Source organism: Dufourea novaeangliae, unplaced genomic scaffold (assembly GCF_001272555.1).
Source record: "Dufourea novaeangliae isolate 0120121106 unplaced genomic scaffold, ASM127255v1 scaffold56, whole genome shotgun sequence".
In the NCBI taxonomy this organism is placed as follows: Eukaryota; Metazoa; Arthropoda; class Insecta; order Hymenoptera; family Halictidae; genus Dufourea; species Dufourea novaeangliae.
This window is the reverse complement of record NW_015373942.1, coordinates 188644-211946: the sequence shown is the minus strand read 5'-3', so window position 1 is coordinate 211946 and position 23303 is coordinate 188644. Positions and strand designations below refer to the sequence as shown.

At 40.1% G+C, this 23303-nt stretch overlaps 3 protein-coding genes across 3 annotated transcripts; 1 reads left to right on the top strand and 2 right to left on the bottom strand.

Annotated features, from left to right (window-relative positions):
• The first annotated feature begins 327 nt into the window (after positions 1 to 327).
• Positions 328 to 4063, top strand: LOC107185726. The gene is made up of 10 exons (XM_015573482.1): positions 328 to 527; positions 597 to 832; positions 1323 to 1426; positions 1512 to 1670; positions 1733 to 1800; positions 1885 to 2064; positions 2131 to 2264; positions 2337 to 2441; positions 3570 to 3737; positions 3861 to 4063. The coding sequence occupies exons 1-10, from the start codon at positions 328 to 330 to the stop codon at positions 4061 to 4063; spliced, it is 1557 nt and encodes a 518-aa protein (XP_015428968.1).
• A 614-nt stretch (positions 4064 to 4677) lies between these two features.
• LOC107185891 lies at positions 4678 to 5684 on the bottom strand. Its single transcript, XM_015573665.1, has 4 exons — positions 5557 to 5684; positions 5390 to 5461; positions 5132 to 5299; positions 4678 to 4966 (listed from the first exon to the last, which is right to left on the bottom strand). Exons 1-4 carry the CDS (start codon positions 5672 to 5674, stop codon positions 4764 to 4766), a joined length of 561 nt encoding a protein of 186 aa, XP_015429151.1. The 5' UTR covers positions 5675 to 5684; the 3' UTR covers positions 4678 to 4763.
• A 5218-nt stretch (positions 5685 to 10902) lies between these two features.
• LOC107185843 (solute carrier family 41 member 1-like) lies at positions 10903 to 16782 on the bottom strand. The gene is made up of 9 exons (XM_015573615.1): positions 16767 to 16782; positions 15694 to 15804; positions 15173 to 15448; positions 13304 to 13575; positions 12476 to 12809; positions 11854 to 12148; positions 11543 to 11748; positions 11291 to 11439; positions 10903 to 11159 (listed from the first exon to the last, which is right to left on the bottom strand). Exons 3-9 carry the CDS (start codon positions 15444 to 15446, stop codon positions 10983 to 10985), a joined length of 1707 nt encoding a protein of 568 aa, XP_015429101.1. The 5' UTR covers positions 15447 to 15448; positions 15694 to 15804; positions 16767 to 16782; the 3' UTR covers positions 10903 to 10982.
• Positions 16783 to 23303: the final 6521 nt, after the last annotated feature.

Sequence of the window (23303 nt, the reverse complement as noted above, 5' to 3'; positions counted from 1 at the left end):
TTCGCGGTGAATTTCGCTGGTGGTTCTTTTCCATCGTTCCAAACGCTGTGATTGGCTGAAAATTAGTTTGAACGTGGAACCAGTACCCGTGGAATTTTCAAAACTATATTAAAGTTACACGTGTACATTACATGGATAAAATTAAATATGGTGAAAAATCCGATGTAGTTCACAAAGATTACATAGTGTATGTTAAACAAATAAAACAATTTATCTTTATATCATAGGCATATAGCACTATCGAACACGATGTTATATCTGCTACTAAATTAACTGCAGTAGCTAACAATGAATGTAGTTAACATTTTCAATACCAATGTGCCAAAAATGTATCAAACGAAGGTTTTTTGGTTATTATTCATTATTCCATGGGTCGGGGCAGATAATATCGTTTCGATCGACAGTTCCGTAGCGCCTACTAAATATTGTAGAGATAAAGAAAGATTAGTAACGTCTGAAGAAATTGATGAATATTTACTCATTAGCTCCGAGATTGATACGATCGTTATAATGGAATGTCGTTTTTGGTATGAAATACAAATTTATTGATTAAAAAAATTGAATATTCTATCATTGTATCTATTTTTACAATTCAGTAATGATAAAGAGGAGAAACAGACAATGATTTGGTACTATCAAGATCGGTATAGAGAAAATTCTGAGAAAGTGGTTCAATTGGGAATGGACAATAATATCTCGTATAACAGAATCTATACGACTCCCGCTCTTTCCTTGGTAATTAAGCATCTTGACGTCACAGACGCTGGTATTTATCTATGCCACGGACTGGAAGGACAGGAAACTGAAAACAAATTCAACTACAGAATCGAACGTAATACTCTGAACTTTACATTTGAAATGTAACAACAATTTATAGCCGGGTCGGAGTTAGAATCGCCTTAATGGGTAGGGGAAATTCTCTGAGAACCTCTATTTTTCTCATAACCCTATAGTCTCAGACATTTCAAATACTATAAATATTGTATAATCCTCTCCCCTTAATTAAATGAAAGATTTATAAATTGATATCATTTGAATTTTAATGTTAAATTTAAATTGTTTTATATGCTTATAGCGTATAGGAGTTGCTAAAAAGTCTTTATTTTCCTTGAAGACACAAATTTGTTTGTCTTTATAAAAGCTTCTAGAACAAATTACATTTGTATAAACATTCGTAATTCAGCTGTAGCCATATTTCAACCAAATCGGGGAAGACTATATTAGACAGGAAGAGTAATGGAAGGTTCTGTATATGTCGGTTCTCTACTCGTTCCGACTATAAACCTACAAATGTGATTACTCAAATTAATATTCTGTGATAGCCGTTTTTAAGGATCATAGCGTCGTACACACGGAACGAGGGAACATAACTGAATGGGAAAGATATCGGGAAATATATCTGGGAACGATTACCACTCGATTTGCCGTAAGACTAATTGTGAATCAATCCGATATACATTCATAAATAATCCACCCTTTTCGTTTGTCAATTGGATTGTGGCCTGTGTTAGGTGTCTCAAATGTCGGAATTGGCTGACATCCGAGACGTTGGAATAACGCTACATGTAATTTCTGAATGGGCGTCTTGGAGCCTTTGCGAGCGTTGTATAGGTAACCGGGGCTACAAGACGAGCGTAGGAAAGTGCCGACTAAAACGTTTGATAAATGCGGTAAGCATGTCATTTATTGCCGTTGAATTCGATGCATTAAATCATTGTCATCGTTGTTACAGACGATTGCAAACAATAGCGATTCATCGATAGTGAAGTTCTTTCGAAGATCTCCTTTATTGCCTTGCAAGTGGGTGGGTCGGCTAACTGATATGTACAATCATATGTATGCCTTTGCCATACATTCCTTGAGTTATATGGTTCTCTGTTTAAGGTCTATTCTTCTCGAACACGAATTTCCTGGTGTCAGTACAGCGGTGAAACATTTACCGGACTTCATCTTGGAGGAGCGATGTAAAAAATGTGTAGGCAGAAAGAAAAAGACTAGAAAGTACAGATACGTCAAGCGATTCGTGCTTACGGAAGGAGCTTACCTCACCGTCGTCTGTCCAGAGTAAATTTATCAATTTATAGAATTTTCAAGCAGGTTTGTACAAGGTTCGAAATACTCGCGGTATAGATCGAGCTTGGAAACGCAAGTATCATGGAAAAAGGATTCAATTACGCTGGAGAAGGGTGTCCGTCGATCATTTCGCAAGTTGGACCCAACCGCTCGAGTGGTGGTAGACGCTTTCGGGACGCTTTATCTGATAGGTACAAGAAAATAAATTACACCCATTATGTGACAACGTATCACATTTTTATTCTTTCGTATGTGTGTATCAGACGTGTCCATTCACGAGGGAGGGAACTACACGTGCTCCATCAATAATGTTAACGTGATGCAACTGAAAGTTATCATTGTTCCTAAAAGTAGACTCCTGACGCGAGGTGAGATTTTCATGAACTATTTAACAAATAATAATGACGGAATCTTCCGAGCGATGAAATATAGGCACACAATGCTTTGGTGTAAATTTTTCTACAGAATTTCTACGCCATTTGGGATATTTGGGATTCATATTCGTCCTTTGCTTCCTTTGCTATTGCAGCGGCTTGGTTCACACGTACAGGCGGAGAAACCAATTTCAACAACGAACTACGATCGACCAAAGAGAAAATGGAGGGAAAGAAGAAGAAGAGGAACCACTTCTTACTGATCAGACTTAATGAAATACTACCTGGAAGATCTTGAACATACAATAAGACAATAATATTAGCTCGTTTGTAGCGTTTTGGGCGCAGTGTCTTTATTACTTTTTTACTGCAGAAACAAAGTATCAATTGATCTGGCGAACGTATTTTATGTGAAAAATGGAGAACTATAGATTGCCTCATTACTCTTCAAACGCTACAAACTTTTCAAGCAAACCAGCATATTGTGTAGCATGTTATAGTTTGCCACATTTTTTTCATAATAGTACATTAACATCGCGTTCCGTGTTCGTTTACCGACCGAGTCTTTCGTTCTGAAAGCATTTTCACTGTTCAATCTTCTCAAACACGTTGATGACCTTACTGGTAGCCGAGTGAAAGGAGTATCTGGGAGGGACAGCTGCATGGCGTACGTGTCCGCTTCTCATAGTCATAGTTTAGTTCCAAAATGGCCGTGTTTGATCGTCCCTGTGTCTCTGTTGCACACGGCACTGTTTACGAGTGACGGGTTTCAATTGAAAATTCAAACCCAGCCGATAATAGACACTCGGCAGAATGATTCGTAGGACGAGTGTTGCCGTTCTGTTCGCGATCCTTAGCATGGTTCTACTTCAGGGAGCAACCGGTGAGTTTCGTGCACAGATTGCATCTATGTGCGCGGGCGCGGGCCAGCGCGTGATGCAGCAATGTCGTACTTTCACCGCATACCGGACAGCGCATCCTTTCCGTAAACCGTTGCTTTTTTTTCTTTTCCTCCAATCGGCCGAACGTATTAAGACACCTTTGACGAAACTGAAGATTTATATCGCTCAGCCGGGGTTACGAAGCCGAATCGGTGTCTAATTTATCGTCCCTCCGTTCTAGGTCTTCTCCGTAGATGCGTGAATTGTAGATCGAGAGGTGATTTAGGATCGTGCAAGGATCCTTTCACTATGAACTCGACGGAGATCGAAATGGAAAGAGGTGTGGATGCTGTCCCCTGTGCGTCAGGATGGTGCGGAAAAATCATCGAGAGGCATGGTTTGAACAATGGTAAGGATCGGACAATTAATCGTTATATGTAAATAAGCATTATAACTCATTTGGTAATACGATTTCCAAATATGGGTACAAGGTTATTCTGTATTTTAAAAATATTTTTACTCTTTCGCGTAGAATATGGCACTGCCACGCAGAGGCTTTGTTTTCAACGGGGCCCCGATGACGGCGAGGAAAGGTGTGCTTACACCGTGTGGAATTACAAGAAAGTGTACATGTGCCTTTGCCATGGCGACTTGTGCAACGGAACAACAAAACTGAGCATCACCAACGGATTAATTTTCACGACGTTTTGTGTTCTACTTCGATGGTTCATCTGACATCGCTGGAACTGAACTGAATGTATATTGCTGTATAAAAAGTTCCTTGTATCTGTACATGACGCGATACTTTTAACTTTTCTCATGTATCCAGTACGTTTTAAAACGATGGTTTGTCAGTAAGTCTAGTGAAAGATGTGTAAAAATATATATCTTTATTTATGATTACGTATTTTATGTATTTTACTCGCGATGAAATTGCAGCGCGATAAGTTTTACGCAATAAATTCTGGTGAAACATGGGATGGAAACGAACGGGATATTTAGCTGTATTAATTACGATACATTGCAATTTGTGTAAATCAGACTCGTGAAAGTTTTTACTGCAGACTGTCCACGAACGATGATGGCACGTGTATATATTTCTGATACATCAGTTTCGCGCCCGATCCACAAACACCATTATATTCAACGAGCAAATTGTTAATTGAATTAGTAGTTATGGAATTGTATGTAGCTGTTTCTCTTGAAATGTATTAAATTGAATTAAAACGTATTAATGAAGTGAAAAGAAGATAAATTTTTAATTATTTTTCAAAACATTGAAATACATGCAAAATTGCTTAACAGATAAAACAGAATTTAATATCCAATTAAGATAGTATATAGGGCCGTTGTAAATTCATTAATCTCGTATTTAAGAAGAACGATAGTTTTCTGTACGAAGATACGATAAATAAATAATACGATCATTAATTAATCAAGGTTTCCTATAGAATGGAGATGTGGGTCTCAAACTCCTTAATACGTGGTCATGAAGACCGTTTTGCCTCCTTTCTTGTTGGTTCCTTAGCAGCGCCCTTTCGTGCGGAATTTCGTCGTAAAACAGTTCACCGAGGCCGTAAAGATATTTCACCGCTATCATCGCCTTCTCGCCAGTCAGTAGATACGGATCATGGTACACTAAAACATTAAAAAGCTAGAAATGAAGATTTTTTCGTTTTTAAAACTCTTGCTTAAAGTAAATTATACAAAGTAACGACAAATCTATCCATAAAGACTTGGGCTAAACCAAAAGAAAAAATAGTAATCCACTTAGTGTTTATTTTCGTCGACAATATTTCTCACCAAGCCCGTTAGAAAAATCAGGCGTCATGTGTCTCCTTTCATGTGAACTGTGCCCAAGATCATTAACATCTACTGGTGGGAGGAAAACACCAACTGGCCACAGGGATTCCGCGTTTTCTGGTTTAATGTATACGGGTATGCTATTTCTTGTTGCGCTCAGACGTTGTCCTAAAAAGAGATGCATGAATCACCGTTTGCGGTAACACCGTTAAACATTTCAATGGCCGTATTTCATTAATTAAAGGTAATGTATCGTACCGAATCTCGAGTTTCCTGTCGTACTCCTTCTCCCGATAGAGACGTAGGATCTCTGGTCGATGGTTCGATCCCCTGTGAGATAACAATCGATTTTACACGTTGCCGCAAGCATTGTTTTTTTTTTTTTTTGAAAGCAGTACACGATGTAATTACATTTATGGACTAACCGTCTGTCGTAATACCGTGCTCGTAAATGTGGGGAGGGGAAATAAATTTCACGTGTACCTTCGAGAGGGGCAAAGCTCTAGTTGCTGCTATCGCAACTAGGAAGACCACCGCTTTCATCTGTAATTAAAATTCTTGACTGTTCAACCGTTTCTCGGGAACCTCGACAATTTGAACGATGAATCCTTCAGCCGCGTTATGAGGGGTCATATTCAAACTTCGCCATAGAAAGTGTCCTCAGCAAACTCTAATATAGATCTGGGTCAAGGCACACAAGACTAAAATCTTAACGCTCCGACAATACGGATGACCAAGCGAAACGTCAAAAGGTTGAATTGTATTTGCGAAATTCTGACGTCACAGTCTGCACCCACGACGAATCAACCGGAACTAACAAGTACGAGCCCACGAGTTTCGTTCTTACGCCAGTACAAAGTTCTAGATCGTTTCTATTCGTCTAATTATCTAATAAATGTACATTGCAGCTTGCTTGTTCCGACCTGATACAATCAGATAATCCGTTATTCATAAACGATAATCGCACAGCCCACAGCTGATACGCCAGGAGTATATCGCGTTATTACGGATGCGTGCAGAGATAAGGACGTAGTTCCCGCGGCAGTGATTTGTTTGCAATCCCTGAGTCGTGCATTATCGTCATCCGCGATATATATCATCGAGACGGTGTTAGGGAAACTGTTAGACATGCGGATCGGGTGTTACCGGAGCATGTATCACATGAAACCGGTGTCCACTGAAATAAACAATTATCCTTCGGCGCCGGGACGGTTCCGCGGATCGAACGAGTTTCAAAGCGCATCTGAAAGCGATCATGCAAGCAATATCCTCGGGAACGCGTGCGGTAGTGTGTACGTGTATACGAGCGTGTTTGTGTGCGAGCACGTGAGTGCAGATATACGCAATAGATGACTGTGAATTGGTTCGCTCATACATGACTCGCAACGGCGCGTCTTGCAAGGGATTACATAGATATCTATTCATGATTTCGCCACTTCTGTTGTACAGTCGAACGCGAACGTTCGTAGAAAGTAAACGTTCAAATGCTGTTCATATTTTAGGTGAAACCCCACTCTCTGTCTACCTTTTGCACCAGAATACCTCTAATTTGCGGACGTAAACGTTCTACGGTAGGTGTCTAATACGAAGAGAACGTTTAGACGAACAACGGTAATCAATTGTTTGGTATTTGAACAATAATGAGGTAGAGTTAATGTGTACATTATCAGATTTTCATATCTCTAGTGAAACACGCGTTAAACTAAAGTTTTATTTTTCATTTTGGACAAACACGTAGGACAGTGGGCCAGGAATGTTCAAAGAATTTGCAATAGTATGCCAAGGTTGCATCAGGTTTTATTACTCCGTAACTACGTAGTGTTTCATATAGAATGGTACCTTGAAAATTATGTCGATTCATAGTATTTCACGTCTGTGGAATGCTACCGGTCAACAACAAACCTGTTAGTAATAAAATATCGGTCGAGGAATGTATTGTATGTATGTGTATGGTTTTCCCGACCTATGCTGGTCTAATACACAACGCTATCGCGATTGAAACCGGATCGTACATTTTCATTACCCTCACATAGAAGGAGCGCACTTGTGCTTGACAGAGCGTTATTGTGCTCAAGATAGTAACGACTAGAGACATTCGTGTGCTCGACAGTGCGTGTCAAACCACCCTTTCGCCTTCCTTTCCGCTCACCTTCACTCACGAGCAGAGGTGGCTCCTATTAATCTTGCCTCTATTGTGGAGGCAGTGAAACCAAATGCAATACTAACAATGCGATGCAACATGTTTTTTTAACGCCAACATGAAATCCTTCGAACGATATCCCTGTCGCTTATAAGCGTCTTACAATTAAACACTTGTTCTTTAATCACCTGCTGTGGGACACATTTCATTGATCGTGTTCAAGATGAGAACACGATGGAATAAAAGAATACGATAACAGAAGTCGTTAATTTTATCCCATTCACGTACAAACAGATGTGGGATCGTTACATACAGACAGAAATTGAATAACGTACATTCTTCATGTATACCTGTTGCATCTGACGGTCGTGCAAGGATACAAACTCTGAAGTATTGCGCACTATATAATTATAACGTAGATAAGTCACGCGAGCGAAAGTGTTTGACAATAGTAACGATAACTTTGGATCTGGCATTCCGTCGATGTAATAGCAGTTATGGAAAGATTGTCGGCGTTCAATTACGTCAACGAGTGACGTTTGTAGCAATTAACCCAGTCAAGGATTGCACCCGATTAAATGTATGATGAACTGTGCATGTATGTTCGTAAATCTTGTTATATCGTCTGAACGTAGGAATTTCGTTTTGCTATGTATGGACTATATTAAACGAACTTACCATCAGCATATTTTCGGTCGTTCAAGGTGAATAGTATGACATTTTTATTCAATAAATAATTACGTACCATGACATTGCGCAGATTCTTTTGTACAATCGTACACACATCGAATGATATTTATTTATAATTAACAAGCCACCCACCATTGTCGTCACTGAAGGTTCACGTTCAGCTTTTGTAGAAATTTCGATCACTATTGCTCAATTCAAATAAGTTCTACCCACACTGGTACCCGTCCGCGATTAAACGAACTTCCGGCGACGTGGATCCTCAAAGGAACCCGTGTAGCGTCTCCTGGATACGAACAGGAACTGTTCCAGTTTAAATGTCTCGGGAGAATGTCGCGCGTGGGTTCCAGCATCCCCCTTCTTGTTATGTACCCCACCTGCAGAGACCAAGTTACGAAGGTTCGGAAGGACTCACTCGGGGACACGGTAGAACTTTCATTTCGGTGAACGCAATGCAACTAGGTTTTACGCGATTTTGAAGTTACCGCGCGCCTCGATAACCAATAACTGCGCTCGAATGAATGCGCAGTGACATGTTCCTTCGGCGGGCTATGCGTGTTCATTTCGTTGCTGCTACAAAATTGTTGAAAATGTAAGAAATTTTCTGTCCACAAGCATCCAATTGTTATCTCATTTATTATAAAGCATTCTTGGTCATATGGCAACTCATTTTTGTATAGGTTTAACACTGGGCTGTTTATGTCTGAGGCTTTTCCTGATTGTCAATTTGAACGTGAGCGGTACCGTTATGTTTCATTTAACCTGCGATCAAATACAAAGTTCAAGTAAGCAGAAAATAATTATTAAACACTCTGTGGCGTGTATTATACGATTGTAAAGTATTGTTGATACCAATGACTTATTCAAACCATGGACTTGTAACAAAATACCAAATATTGATATTGTATTGGCTTTCCTTGGTTACACCTCTGTAACCGTTATAGATATGGAAATATTGGAAATACGTTATACGTTATAAAAATAGCATTGTATCAATATGTACAACTATTGGGATATTTTGAGCTATAGTTGTAAAAAGCAACTTTAAGGGAGTAACTAATGGCCAATTTCGGTATTATTTCCATTTGGGTACGACTTAAATAACACAATACCGGTTTTTTGAGCCGCTAATTTAAATAATCGGTGATAATTCATATGTTGAGTTTTTTCATTACTGGAAGAGTTTAATGTTCGTTAGTGAAAATCATTTAATGTATGTATATATACATGTATAATTAACGTGTTACTCTACAAACGTGCTTGTACTTGGATGATTGTTATGTAATAATAGTTATTTCACATTCTGGGTTGCAATTAGCATTTTAACATAATTGTGTTGAAATTTATGAGAAAAAGACATAACCTAACGTCAGAACACGTATCCGTGCTTTATGAAATGTTCTTTAATTGGGAGAAAAAAAGTGTATCTTGTTAGTAAAGTTTGGGTCCGTTTGTATTAATCAACATATAGGCTGCTGCTTAGAGCCATGTATAGTGATATTACAAATATATTTCTGTTTGTGAAATCTGTCAGACACAATAGGTTAGTTTTCCTTTTGACTGTTTTATGTTCTCGTTTCGTGAAACTATTACAAGGTAATTACTACTCATATTATGTGTATTATATATACATACTAATTACAATATAGATGTTACATGTTGTAGGTCAACATGAGTTTAAATAGCTCAATACACGTTCTCACTCTGGTATAGCATTAAAATGTTCATGTGAGAGTTGTATTGCTTTATTAAGGGAATGTGACATTTTATCAATTTTTGTGACAAGTAATATTACAAATCACAGGATATTATACAAAATAAGTTAATTATCATCTATATATTATGACATTATCGATAGGATCAAGTTCTCCACCATTTATGTTGCAAAACTGTGTACTACGTTCAAATCAATTGTGTATTCGTATTATACCACATTATTATAAACATAGTCGTTACAAGTTATCGCAACATGTAGTGTTTATGATTTCAAATTGTATTTAACATTTACTATCTATATTGCTTGCTTATTCAGAGATGTAGAAGTCTTGTATTAATGTACTAAGTTCTACCAGTCTATTATACATATTTTATTATACTAATGCCATAAAAAAATCCACTTGAACTTCTATTAACATTAAAATGTTCTGTTATTTTTTTCTACAACTATCAAGTATTGTCGTTTTTACATTTCCTGGTTAATTAGATCTATAATCTCACTATTAATACAAGTGCCATTGTACATATTCCATTCTGATACTTTTATACTGTGATACAGTTATTAATCAGCGTTAAACTACTGACTAGGACTGCTGCTCATAATTAATAAGACTTATCTTTCAAGTACAATGGTACACAGGTATATTATAATAAAAATACTTCATACTCTGTTCATCCACCGGCAATTGCACGCGATTTAAAAAAAAACGTATAAAAAATTGTACAATCCGCAGTTCTAAGTGGTCGCTTAACCAATACGTTCCTTGCTGAGTTTCTTGCGCAATTACGGTTGCACAATCAATAAAAGATTACAATAAATTACATCATCAATAGGAGCTATGCTTGGTAGCCAGTGTATATCAGTATTTAATGTCACTATGCATCGTGCTTGGTACCTAGTGTATTATCGACTTCAACATTCGTAACGTATTTCTTCTTCTTTTTAAACAGTTGCTGCTTGGTGTGCGTGACAAATTAATTAGCGCAGCCAACGTACCATTAAGAGGTTCGTTCTCTTAATGGGGAAACAGCAATCCTGATCTGTTGTTCGCTTCAGATCAATTGGATCGTCGGATAAAGATACTCCGTACTTGTTTCCACGAATCACTCATCCTGCTAATCCTCCTGTCTGTTCGCTTCTGTCTCCGAGAAATACTTTTTCTTTATTTTCTATTGTGTACTCTATCAACGAGAACGAACGTCTCTAAATGTACTGGCAATATTTCCGAAAGGCACGCTGGTATATACGCAATTTATTATTGCGCTCTATCTTCACGGCATCGACGGTTTTAAAGGGTTTCATGGAAATTATTTCCCGTACTCTTGGTGTATGTTTATGAGGAACCAGAACGCCACCGCAAGGAACAGCGTTCCCGTGAGATCGCCCAACGCAGTCAAGTACGGAATGGCCGAGTTGTCCGGATCGATTTTGTGCCGCCACATAGCGTGGATAATGATATGCGCCACATAGAGCAGCAGCATGACCTGCGACAGATAAAATGGTTTTATTCGTTTTTCTTATCTTTTTTTTATTTTTGGTGTCTCCCCGACCGTTGGCTCGGGACCTTTCACTTTTTCCGTGCTCGATGCTCGAACATGGGAGTCATTGTACTCACTTGAAAAACGGCCACCATGAGATACGAGACCACGAAGTATATGTGCAACGTGGATAATCCGTGCTTCATGTAATCCGCGAGAAAAATGAAGATCAGCTCGCCGAACACCGCCATGCAAATGAGTATTCTGGCCGTTTTCGCGTACGGCGCTGAGGGGGGAGAACGAAAGCGAACGGCAATTATGCAATGGTGGAAGTGCGAAAAATATGTAGCAGGCAACATTAGTTATTCTTGCGTCATTGTACTACTTACAGCCTCTAAAGAGCGCCGTCCACGGGCTAACCCACATTTTCGAAGACGGCGGTAAAATTCCCATAATCGTTGTCTGATGTAACGTGGTCGAGATTCGAGATGCTTGTACGGAGACTAAATTACCGCCGATTCCGTTTATGATCGGTTGGAAGATCACAAATCCATGAAAGTCGTCGACGACACGATCGAGGATTAAACCACCGAATCTAAATTGAGAAGCACATTGTATTGTCGGTGTTCTACATGATTTGCCCCCGGTTAAATGGTTCGGGGTATTATGGATAGAACATATATTTAGTACACATACGAACCCACTAATAAACAGAGCGGATAGAACGGGAACCCAACCGGATGTTAAAACGTTCCTAGTGTATTTATTTTTTAGGACAACGTAGATCCAGAACGGCAATATCAAAAAGTAACAGCCGAGTATGACGAACAGGACCCACATCTGCGTTTGCATTCTCTCGAATAACGTCGACGCGATGGCCGATAGCACGCTCAACGACACAACATCACCGACAGACGCGGCTAAGGGCGTCGCCAAATTGTCCGGGTTCATTTTGCATCGATACGATACCATAATGACGGCGATCATTACAAAATCTGTTGGAAAGAACATTACTGAAGGATACAAATCTAATGCATACAATCTATGCGAGAGAACGTTGCATTAGACGCGAAATGCTATTTGCAAAAAAGAAAAAAATGGTAATCCACGCAAAAAATTGATGTATTTTACATCGACATGACACTGTGAAACAACTTTTTCATCGCAATTCCACTCTGCAGGACAACGTATACCGATTCATTATCAATACGTATGCATGTCTGATTAATCAGCTAGTTTGATTTAAAGCAACAAATCCGTCGGTCGATAATCGCGGTGCAAGGACTTGACTGTAAGGTAGTACGTTTCGGGACTGTATTTACCTAGAATGAAGCAGGAGCTGGTGGCAGTGGACACGCTAGACGCGGCCAATAAGAGACAGTGTTCCCACTTGAAATCGTACGTGTTACCCTCCGCGATCGCGTCGACTACAACTGCGAAAATCGACACCAATACAGCGGCGACGATCGCCTGTATCTGTACCAGGGCGATGTTACCGATAATCATTTTCATGATCTCACGGACACCGTGCATATTCCCCAAGTTCGCCTGCGTGCAAAGACGGGAGGCCAGGCACATGTCGAGATTGCCTTTGAGGCCTAGCAAAGAGGGCACCAGAATGAATAATTGGCTAACGGTTTTGAACACTTTCCAGTCCTGGAACAGAGACGAGGTTTAATTACACAGGGGGGAAAAGATGGCGGCGGTGGCTCCTCGACCAATTATTCTTACGTACGGAATGCAACCGGGAATGTAAATTATGCTCCGAGAATTTCCACATTAGTGGTACCCGATAAAATCTCGAATCGTAAATGTTTGTACCATGGGCAGGGAGGAGGACGGACAGGCGCACGGGGGGAGGGATATTTATGTTAAAGATTCTTGAGATTGCGACGGCGTAACTCCGGGGCCATGCTGTTGTGTGTTATTTCCACGGCAGATAAAATGCACAAACGCGATAAATAAAAAAAAAGCGTTGCCGTACATTTAGCATTATCTCCAGACAATAAGAGGCAGAGTGCGCGATCGATAAGAGCACATTCTGGGAAAAATACGTGATTTACGATCGTGAGTGTTTAAATCTTAATTCGCCAAACAAATTGCTTTCACGACACGCGACTTGATTGATTAACAAGCCGAGAAATACGTACCTTGACCTCTGCGAGAACCAGACCGGCCCCGATCGTCCCGATCCCGGCGATGAAGAACGGTACGGCGACCTGAAGGGTGGTTTGGTACCATTTCTCGTGCTGGATGTTGTTGCCGAAACCAGCCGGGTTATTACGGAAGTCCGGATCGGTATCTGAATTTGTGACGGAAGAGATCGTCACTAAGGAACTTCCACTGGAAAGCGATCCATCGCCATGAGGGGGCAGTGGCATGTCCCCTTTGTTCTTTTGTCCGTTAGGGGTTCTCAGACCCGCTACCGACAAACCAATACATCTCACATCGCACAGCACGATGTTTTTTAAGGCCGTTCAATTTCACATTTTAACGTGAATTTCGTAATTCTCGAGATCCTCGAACGAACCGCGCGAATTAGTCTCATCGGTTTCAGTGTACAATCTGGCGGAAATCGGTACTTTTCACGAATCGTTTTATCAGCGTATCGTTTCACGACGTATCGACAGAAATTGCGATTGTTCAGGACACGTAAATTTGACGACCGAACTTCATCGCAGCGCAACGGTTTTCTTGACACCGGCTACGAATCGACTTCTCCATGCCGAAAGAGCGTAAATAATACACGAACAAGGTTATCGCTTCGAAATGATTATTTTTATTTATGTATCGTGGTGCAATACCGTTGCGATATGTCCTTATTGTTTCGTGTACCTCGCGAGCAATACGAACAGACTCATCCGTAGATGAACGTACGCATTATCGGTACACCTCGGAGATTAATTAATGAGATGGATTTCTATTAATATCAATGTTCGAGCGTATAGTTTCGCTTCGTCTCGTACGATGATTCCCGCGACCGGTTGACTGTTTAAGAAAATCGTCCGCGAGACAAAGGAAGTTTGCGTTATCATTTTGGTAACAGTACCGCGGTGTAACTTGTTGTTCTCAACAATGTTTCTCGTTACGTGTACGATCGCAAACGTGTTATAACACTCTTGTAACTGACCGCGGATTATGCGTGTGCAAAATTTGAATGACAACATAAGAATCAGGGGGAAGACGATCGTCGTCGATCGTGACGCGTATAAGACCTCTTTAACGCGACGATATCGCGATAAAATAATGTACGTACGCGATACTGTATCCGACTAATTTCTTAACTAGGTGTTGACCATTTGTTTTTCAGTTAATAATATCATGTTGTTTTTCAAAAACACATGATGGCCACTTTTCTGGAAAAATTGATGAGATTAGTTCGTGCATTCGCTTTTTTCATTCTGTCAGAACAATCTGAATGACTTTTGTCCCACAGTGAAGGAAAATTATGTAGTATGCCAATCAATTTATCGTTATCGAATGTTGCACTCTCTATGGTGAATAGTCTTAGTTTTATGTGATGCGATGACCAAACTGAACGATACTTCAACTACCATGTAAATGCTACCATTTGTTTCTACGTTTTGGCAGTCGCCTGGATGCAAAAACAGTTGCCGGTGGCCGACTGACCGAGGGTAACGAAAATCAGTATCGCGATAGTGTATTTCACGAGAATCGCTGTTTGAACGCTTCTGCAGGTAATGCATGTACCATCGGTATACATCACACGCGAATCGTCGTGTGAAAGTGGTTTAAGATCGCCAGCTAAATCGTAGGTTAACACCCAAAAGGCGAACATTCCTAATTTCTGAACGGACGGCGGTACCTGGGTCCAGATAGATTAGAACGAATTTCTTAAAAGTACGTTGGTCTTCTTTTAAAATATCGATATAAATTACTGTACGGTTAGTTTCTATAAACTGAAGTGGTGCGCAGAGGTTCTGATATCCTGTGTCAAAATGGACACGGATATCGTCGTCCTGTGATTAATATTGTAGTCAGCGAGATTCGGTGCTCACCTGCGACTTTCTTCACAACGTCCGGTTCCGCTTTGATCTCCGTCGATCCGTTCACCTTGCTTTCGTTGGCCTTCTCCATACAATCGAAATCCAACGCGTAATTGTCCTTGCCGTCCCACATGTTAACCCGCGATATGGTGAACGCGTGATCCTTTACTTTCATAGCGTCCGATCTGTTTTCTAATTGCTCATCGCGGTCCTCGCGGTTGTTTAACTTTATATCGGTTACGTTCAACAGCGTCGGCTCAGTCGACGAGTCCGGAAAAACGACCATACCTGCAATTTTTTTCCATGATTCGTACGAAGTATCATTCCCACGGGGAATAGGCTGAATCGGGAATTCGTTCGTATTAATGAGCATTTTCTGCTCGAACACGAACACACTCGTGAGTCGGGTCGATAGAGTAGGTATGCATTATGCTTCCGAAGGTCAGCGCTCGGCTAGCCGTAAATCAAATTTGATTCGGGATTTAAGATTTTTTTTTTTTATATTCTTTTTAATCGAATATGTCATCACGTACCGGATTCGTTGCTGGCGGACGATCTGATAGTATCCCCGTCGAAATTGGCCGAGTCTGGGATCGACTTGTGACAGTTTCACGTCCGATCTGCCTATTTCAGTCAGCCTTGATCTGTAAAAATTAGTCGAAGATAAACGAAAACGTCGGTCGTATGTTTTCTGTTGCTCACAGAAGAACATGGAAGGATCAACTAAATTTCTACGATAGATCGAACCTGTCGCCTTGGGCTTTTATCGATTTTGATGTTGATTTCGCAAGAGTATTTGATCATCGATATTGAACGGCGATATTCATTAACTGATAACAAATTGAAAGAGAATTGACGAAACGATAGCTCCGTTTTCACTACATTTTTTGATGTCGTTGCTCTTGAGCCAGACGGTTTGATAGCGCGTGCAAAACTATATACGCGATCAGCAAAGTATCGTTAACGACACGAGGAACTTGGTTCTTGTGTTACTCTTAATCTGATCCCACGTGTCGGTGGATTTAAATTACACGCGTGCAAAACGCTGAAAAACGGCTGTGCAGGATTTATTTGAGAATCCACTTAGAGGGCAACAATTCCCAGGGAAATTACTAATCGAGTTCCGGCAAATGTGTCACCCCAAACGAGAAACACGAAAAATTAATTCTACGAAACTATTAATATGTCTATATAACACACTGGCCAAAGAAATGCACACGCTTAAAGACGAAAATTTTTCCCACTGCTGTATTAAACTCCAAGTTTTCTATCACCTTCGACTACGGTACCAACACTAATATAGCACTTTTCTGCCGTAAATACATTTTGTACGCATCGTTATCATTTCGCGTGTAAGAACCGTCTATTTTTTTCACGCTCGTAGCTCGTAAAAGTCGGTATCCTTCGGGTACCTCGCAATCGCCGTAATAAACGATAAATAAAATAAACATCAATAGAGTCAACGAATCAGTCATGGACATGCAACTATGGAAATTAGTACCTAATCGATATTTATCTTGATCGCCGTTCTAGTTTTCGAAAAACATGAAAAAACGAAGAAAAAACAAGAAAAGAAAAGAAAACACTTATGTCATCCGATACTTACGTAGTGACGATATATCGAGGAATTTGCGCCAGCGTGTCGACGTTTCCTAGTAAAACGCTGATTGTTCGTTGATATTCGATTGACCCTGCCACTTCTGGCTCGCGCGGCTTCGATCTTGTCCTCGAAGAAACGCGGGATTTCTTAAGGGGATCCTTCGGACGCACGAGCGTTGGATGGCGGGTGGTTTGAAGGGTGGTTCTTCGTTGATTCGTATGGTGAACCGTGATCGAGGATCGATCCAGTGTCGTGGGAGTCGCGGCCGGAAGGCAAGCGACGGCGTCGTAGCTCGCGAAAAAATAAAATGAAACTTCGCGTACGATTAATCAGTACCACCGCGAACACCGAACCGTTTGCCTCACGCGGTCGTGGTTGACTGATAAAAGAAGCTTCAGCCCGTTTGTCGGGTATTACAGCCGCTCATGTGCATAGATGCGACCGTGTTGCCCGCCGCCGCGTCCGGACGTACAAACGTGTGCTATCTCAACCAAGATGATAGTGGGAGTGGAGTGGCTTATCGTGAATAAATTGTAGATCGTAGATCACTAATTGTTTTGCGACATCGCTCGCGAGCGGAATCCCCATTCGAACTTGAATTGATTCTCTTACGTCCCCACCACCGATCGACCGACCGACCAGCGCGGCTGTTCCGCTCCCTACCCGTTTGCGTTCGCCGATACAATTGGTACTCGCGGCGATTCAAGTATTATGTATGTATGTACCCGGCGTGATACGAAGACAACACGAATTTAATCGAACTGCACGATAGCAAGGACGGATAGTTCTGGTATCTGGGCAAAGCACGAAAATATTGCTTCCGGCAATGGACATAGATATGTAGGTTGTATAATCGTTGTTCAACTTGCATCGATACGTGACCAAAACGTGTAAAATTGATTGTCTTCGAGATGTTGTTTCCCTACGGTTTTCCACACGTCCTATTATCTAAATGACGTTCCGCTCATGGTTGTAACGTTTTGTAATTGTTTCTTGGTCGAAATGTGCAACGTATAGGTTCAAGGCAAATGACTCAGCATAGAAAATGTGTACACGTACACGGTGCTATGAATTCTTTCCTGTGTTTTTTTCTTCTTTTTTTATGTTTTCCGTAATTCAGTAACCGTTGCAAGATTAACCGATGCCTTAATTATTATTATCCACATTTTATCAAACGATCGCCACGAACGGCGATACGTATTCGGTTCCAGTTTGCGGTGTTAAGATGAACCGACAAGAATAGAATTGCATAAAGGGAAATCTATGTTGTCTTCGAGGGGAATTTCTGATAATTGGTATTCCGTGTTCGTGATCACGGGATTCACCTTTTTCTTTCTCTCTCTCTGTTTTTTCTTTTTGTTCGATGACGTCACGGTTACGTTACGCGTTCAAGGAAGTACCAATTTGTCGCATGTGTGGCCGATTCACGTATGTCGGAGACGCGACTGTCAACAACGATTCGAATACATTGTCGGCGACACTAAATGTCCAGCGTCGACTCGATAGTCACGGAACAATGGGACAATTTAACTTGTTGACCATTATTAAAAGTAATTACGTTATAGCGATTATGAGGCAAAAAACGTGGCGTCAAGCAACGCGAGCACGATAGCAATCGCTCCGTTGAGACTTCAACATATACCGCACAATTAAAAAGAAAAGGATGGCACACGAAACACTTAGAACAGTATCAGGTGGCAAGATCAATGATGTCACTATCAGTACCACCGACGGCTTCTTCACGCACGTTCATCGTCAGCTTTGAAAACGTCTTATCCGGATCAAGGTCTATTCGACTATCGTCGATTTCAACTGACCATTAGACAATAATGATTATTACAGTAGTAGGGTTTGTTTAACCATGATATTATCGGACAACGAGAACTAATCACTCGGAGTTTATTGTTCGTACTTTTATAATATATGTATATAGATAATACAATAAAATTCTACTTAAGCGTTACACGTCAACCGTACCCAGGCGACGGATTAAGTGGCTTTCGAGAGATCTCCGTTAAATGTCGTTCACCTGCGTGGACACGTTATTTCGACGTCGAAAGTTCACAGGTTACGGCGACTGGTACGCGTTTCGAACCACCATACCATCGGCTCGGTACCAGCGGCAATACTAATTTCACGAGAACCGACGGCTAAACAACAACATCGAGTATAGGTCAAGTACGAGTATTGGGTATTTACATTCGACGCAGGTGCCGCGTGTTTGATTTCGATCCTCCGTTAAAGGGGTGATATCGGGAGCGGTAAACAGGCTTAAATGCCGTTTCGTCATTGCCCGTTGATTCGTTAGATAAAATGCGAAAATGTACTTGGAATACCTCGCTCCGATTTTATCTCCGGGTAGCGGGTGAACACCACGGGGACGAATTATTTAACAAGGTTAAAAATGTAACAACAATATCAATCCGATACGCGCGCACCTTTCGGCCATCCACTTGTACCATTGCCAGCACGAATAAACAAGAAAATCTTGACACCGCAGATATTTGACGTATTCCGCTAATCCGACTATTACGGTATGCACACATTTTATAGCCGCTTTATCACTGGCTGTAAAACACACGGGTCTCTTCGGTGATTTCTCTGTAATAATCAACATTATAAAACGTATCATTTAACGTACAAATGGCCAAAGATTTTCCAGAGTACATACTTACCTCCAAGCGTGCTCGAACAACATTTCCCGTGAATTTTCTAATGATTCTTTCGTCTCGCCGTGGTTCAGCTGTGCCGACGAATCTGAAAAGTTCTTTTCTCTGAAACTTTGCAATTATTCGGAACAAAGTTAAGTCTTGATTGACCGCGGATTGCAATCGAATTCTTGTGTTTTTTTCCGTCGTCTTCGAGTAGTTGAGATACTGTATAGGTTGATAATTTATCACCATTAGGAATCAGCGTGACAGAGAAATCAATCTAGGAAACAATTACATTTATACATCGGTACAGTAGACAATTACGATGAGTATCAACGCTGAGCTTGTTTTTTTTTTTGTCCGCCGTATATATTTGTTATGCCTATTTTACGCCGCACGTGACATTGACGGCGTTATCTTCGTCGATGTAGCATAAGTGGCTAAATAATTGCATTAAATTGAGAAAAACATCAGTGTGTACAATCTTCCACGGAGTTCGAGAAGCAAGAATGTGTGAGGTAATTGAAATACCAGAGGGATAGATTAATGTATGCTTATTGTTTTTCTCGGCGTTCTTTACGAGGAAAATCCTAAAAGGCATTCGTATTTGTTTCGGATTTTCTGGGCGGTTTTACGAAGAATCATTCTGTGATCATCCATTGCGCTGACAAATCTTTGATTTCGGTTTTTTCAAAAATAGTTTTTCTATTTCATCTTAACTTATCGAAGGTCGGTCGTTTAAAATTCGATATTTCGAAGAATAGCGCGAACGTCATCTACCGGTAGTATGTTAATGAAGAATAAACAAAATTTGTATGATAACTGTTTCAGTATTTATCCTTGAAAAATGTGACGTGTTTTTTTAGTTAGGAGTACTTACCGTCGATTTAAATTCGACTGATAATGACGTATGTACGTCCGATGTTGTGTACACACTGTCGTCGCATAGGAATTGTTGCAATTAATTGGCATAGATTATGATGTTATGTAATGGATATCGAATTAACTTCGCGACCACGCGCTACTAGGTACGGATGAATTTCTTCGTTTTCTTTTATTTTTAGTGACGATTATCGTATCGGCCTTATTACATGTGTGGTTTATCGGAATCTTTATCAATGTCTATCCGATCGAAATACCTTTACTTTGATAACTACCGTCTTCGGTCAATATTAACATTTGGTTGAAATAATTCATTGTAATAGTATACAAAATGATTATTAACTTTTTAACCGAATTTGCTTCACTCATATTCAACATTTCTACTGGATCTATTGGACATAATATTGTGATAGTCGTTTCATAAGTACGAGAACGTGGGCTACTGTACGATCACAATCTTTATACGTGCGATTAGCGTTATGTGATTCGATTGATAATAGCGTGGCGTGTTGCTCTTAGCCTGTGTGCCAAATATCACGGTTAGGTAATGTGTCACTCCTTCACTTTTGCAAAATTCTTGGTAGAAATGATTTTTCGTAAAGGCAAGTAATTAGCATAAGGTTGCCATAAATCTTTTAAAATTCAGCGAATTCGATTGAGACCGTTCCAGTAGTCCTAAAAGGATTCAATTTGCTGAAAGATCACTAATGCCCTTCAAAGGTCCTCGAGGATCAGCACAATTTGCAGGTCATTGATGACCAATGGAGTCTGAAAAAGTTGGCCATGGATGGTCAAATGTGGTCGTAGGAAATGATGACCAATCGAGTTAATGAGTACTACAGATGAATGATAATAAGGACGAGGGGGCACAGAAGATGAAGATGGCTAAGGAAGTGTTTGAAGGATGATTACAAATGACTAAGAGTGTCAAAGGTGGTTAGATATAACAAAAGACTTTGAGGGTGATCATAGACAGTTGTGATATGTGGTTAGACATGACCAATAAAATCGGAAGTAATTAAAAATGGCCTAACACCACCAAGGAGTTCAAGGGTGGCCAATGATAAAGAAGGTAGATTTAGGAGGACAGAGATGGTACAGGTACAGGAAGTACATGGATGATGATTGAAGGTGATTAAGGTTCTCGGAAGTAGGCAGAGACAACTAAAATGTTAAGAATGCTCAGAGATATCGGTTTATCGATCTGATTGTGTCCTCTGTTAATTCAATAGTTAATTGCAAAGATTATTGTTTCCACGGGAATAATTGTCACTGCGATAAAAATTACTAAAAATTATTTGACTTATTTTTCAATGAAAGTTATTATTGATAATTATTAAAAGAAACGAAAGTATAATTTTCACGAACTTCTTCGATGGAATGCGTGTCTTTGTGAGAAGGGAAGAAATGAAACGACACCGTTAATGATTATTAGACTATATTATTGGACGTATCCAACTATTCTTGACTAACAAATAATATTTATCGACGAACAACGAATCTCTATGAACTTACACTGTAATTTTGATTTTCGAATATTTTGATTTCCGCTCCTCCCACACTTTGTACCCTCGATCTTAATCGCTAACAATCATTTCAAAAGAATGCCACACACACAATGGAACGTTGATACATGAACCCTTCTTTTTTGTCTATCGCGAATAATCCGAATATCTGAAACGATATCTTTGTTTGCTGGATAATAACAATATCCTTTTGGCGCGGGTATACGGTACTGTTACGTATATCTAGTTTGCATAGAAGAACTTATTTCAAGATGGGCTCTGATCGATTTATATACATTTGTATGGAGTTCAAAAAGAATGTACGTGCATTTCTGTCGTGTTTTCTCTTCTGCACGTACTAGATATAATAAATAAATTGCAAATTGTCGTGTACCAATCGCTCGAAATGAAGTTCATTCGCTGGTGATACGAATACATGACCAATGTTCAATCTCTCTGTTGCAAAATTACAAACGTCTCCTGTTTGTTCCCCGAAACAGAAAAGAAAGAAGAAGAAAGACAATTGAAAATGTAAACGTTACAGAGCGCAAGGTATAAATATTAGAACCTCTATCGCGTAAATACTTATAAATATACGTATTTAGATGAAAGCATTACATTAGGAACATTCGGTTTTCTGTATTCTAAACGTTACGGTTACAGCTACATATCGACTACCCTTAAAACTATGGATTTCCCGCAGTAAGAAACAATCGATACCTCATTCCTCTTGGCAAAATGGTTCTGTCGCGGTACAAAAGCTATCTCTTTTTATATCTCCAAAATCTGTTACCCTTTCTTTTCCATCGATTCGTGGGATATCGACTGTCGCTTTTGTAAAAATAATATCTTCCATATCATCTGACCTTCCCTTTGCCACCCCGCCCCACCGAAAAATAGTTTGGTACAATGTGTGCTTCTTATTCAACTTTGTTCCTCCGTTAATACCGACAATGAGTGACCAGCTCGGATATTTACGGTACGATACCAGACGAGCGTAATTATCGTCCGTTTTAATGTTCCCCGTCATAGTTGTCCATAAACTTTAGTTTACTCATCTGCATGTCATTAGACGGGACTACGCCGATTTCCCGCGGAGATCGCTTGTTATGTACACACACGCACACACGCTTTGTTTTGCACACCTCGTGTAAATATATGCATATATCTGTGTATATATATATAGTATATATATGGACACTTTAAAATTGGCCAAATGAAAATTAATTGAAGTGAACGCTGCGTCCAAGCGCACCGGCTCGACCGGCCAAGCCCTGTGGTACTAGGTTAGCCGGTACGGCACGGCCGGTCGAATCGATCGGCTTCGACGCAGTGTTAAGTATAATCAATTGTCATATGGCCAATTTTAATGTGTCCATATTTTTGAAGATATGTCCTTAAAGAGGACAAATAGGGCTATATCTTCACTTTTTTTCAAAGTTTTAAATATTTCCTTAGTGCAAAAACAGGGCATTTGTTTAAAACAATATTTCATACTCTTATGT

Coding starts and splice junctions, on each gene's coding strand:
- LOC107185726 (XM_015573482.1), top strand. CDS start 328: ATGTATCAAACGAAGGTTTTTTGGTTATTATTCATTATTCCATGGGTC. Junction 528..596: donor ATAATGGAATGTCGTTTTTG/GTATGAAATACA, acceptor TTTACAATTCAG/TAATGATAAAGAGGAGAAAC. Junction 1,427..1,511: donor CGATTACCACTCGATTTGCC/GTAAGACTAATT, acceptor GGCCTGTGTTAG/GTGTCTCAAATGTCGGAATT.
- LOC107185891 (XM_015573665.1), bottom strand. CDS start 5,674: ATGAAAGCGGTGGTCTTCCTAGTTGCGATAGCAGCAACTAGAGCTTTG. Junction 5,300..5,389: donor GACAGGAAACTCGAGATTCG/GTACGATACATT, acceptor ATCTCTTTTTAG/GACAACGTCTGAGCGCAACA. Junction 4,967..5,131: donor TGATTTTTCTAACGGGCTTG/GTGAGAAATATT, acceptor TTAATGTTTTAG/TGTACCATGATCCGTATCTA.
- LOC107185843 (XM_015573615.1), bottom strand. CDS start 15,446: ATGGTCGTTTTTCCGGACTCGTCGACTGAGCCGACGCTGTTGAACGTA. Junction 12,149..12,475: donor CAGCTCCTGCTTCATTCTAG/GTAAATACAGTC, acceptor TCTTTCCAACAG/ATTTTGTAATGATCGCCGTC. Junction 11,440..11,542: donor GACGGCGCTCTTTAGAGGCT/GTAAGTAGTACA, acceptor CTCCCCCCTCAG/CGCCGTACGCGAAAACGGCC.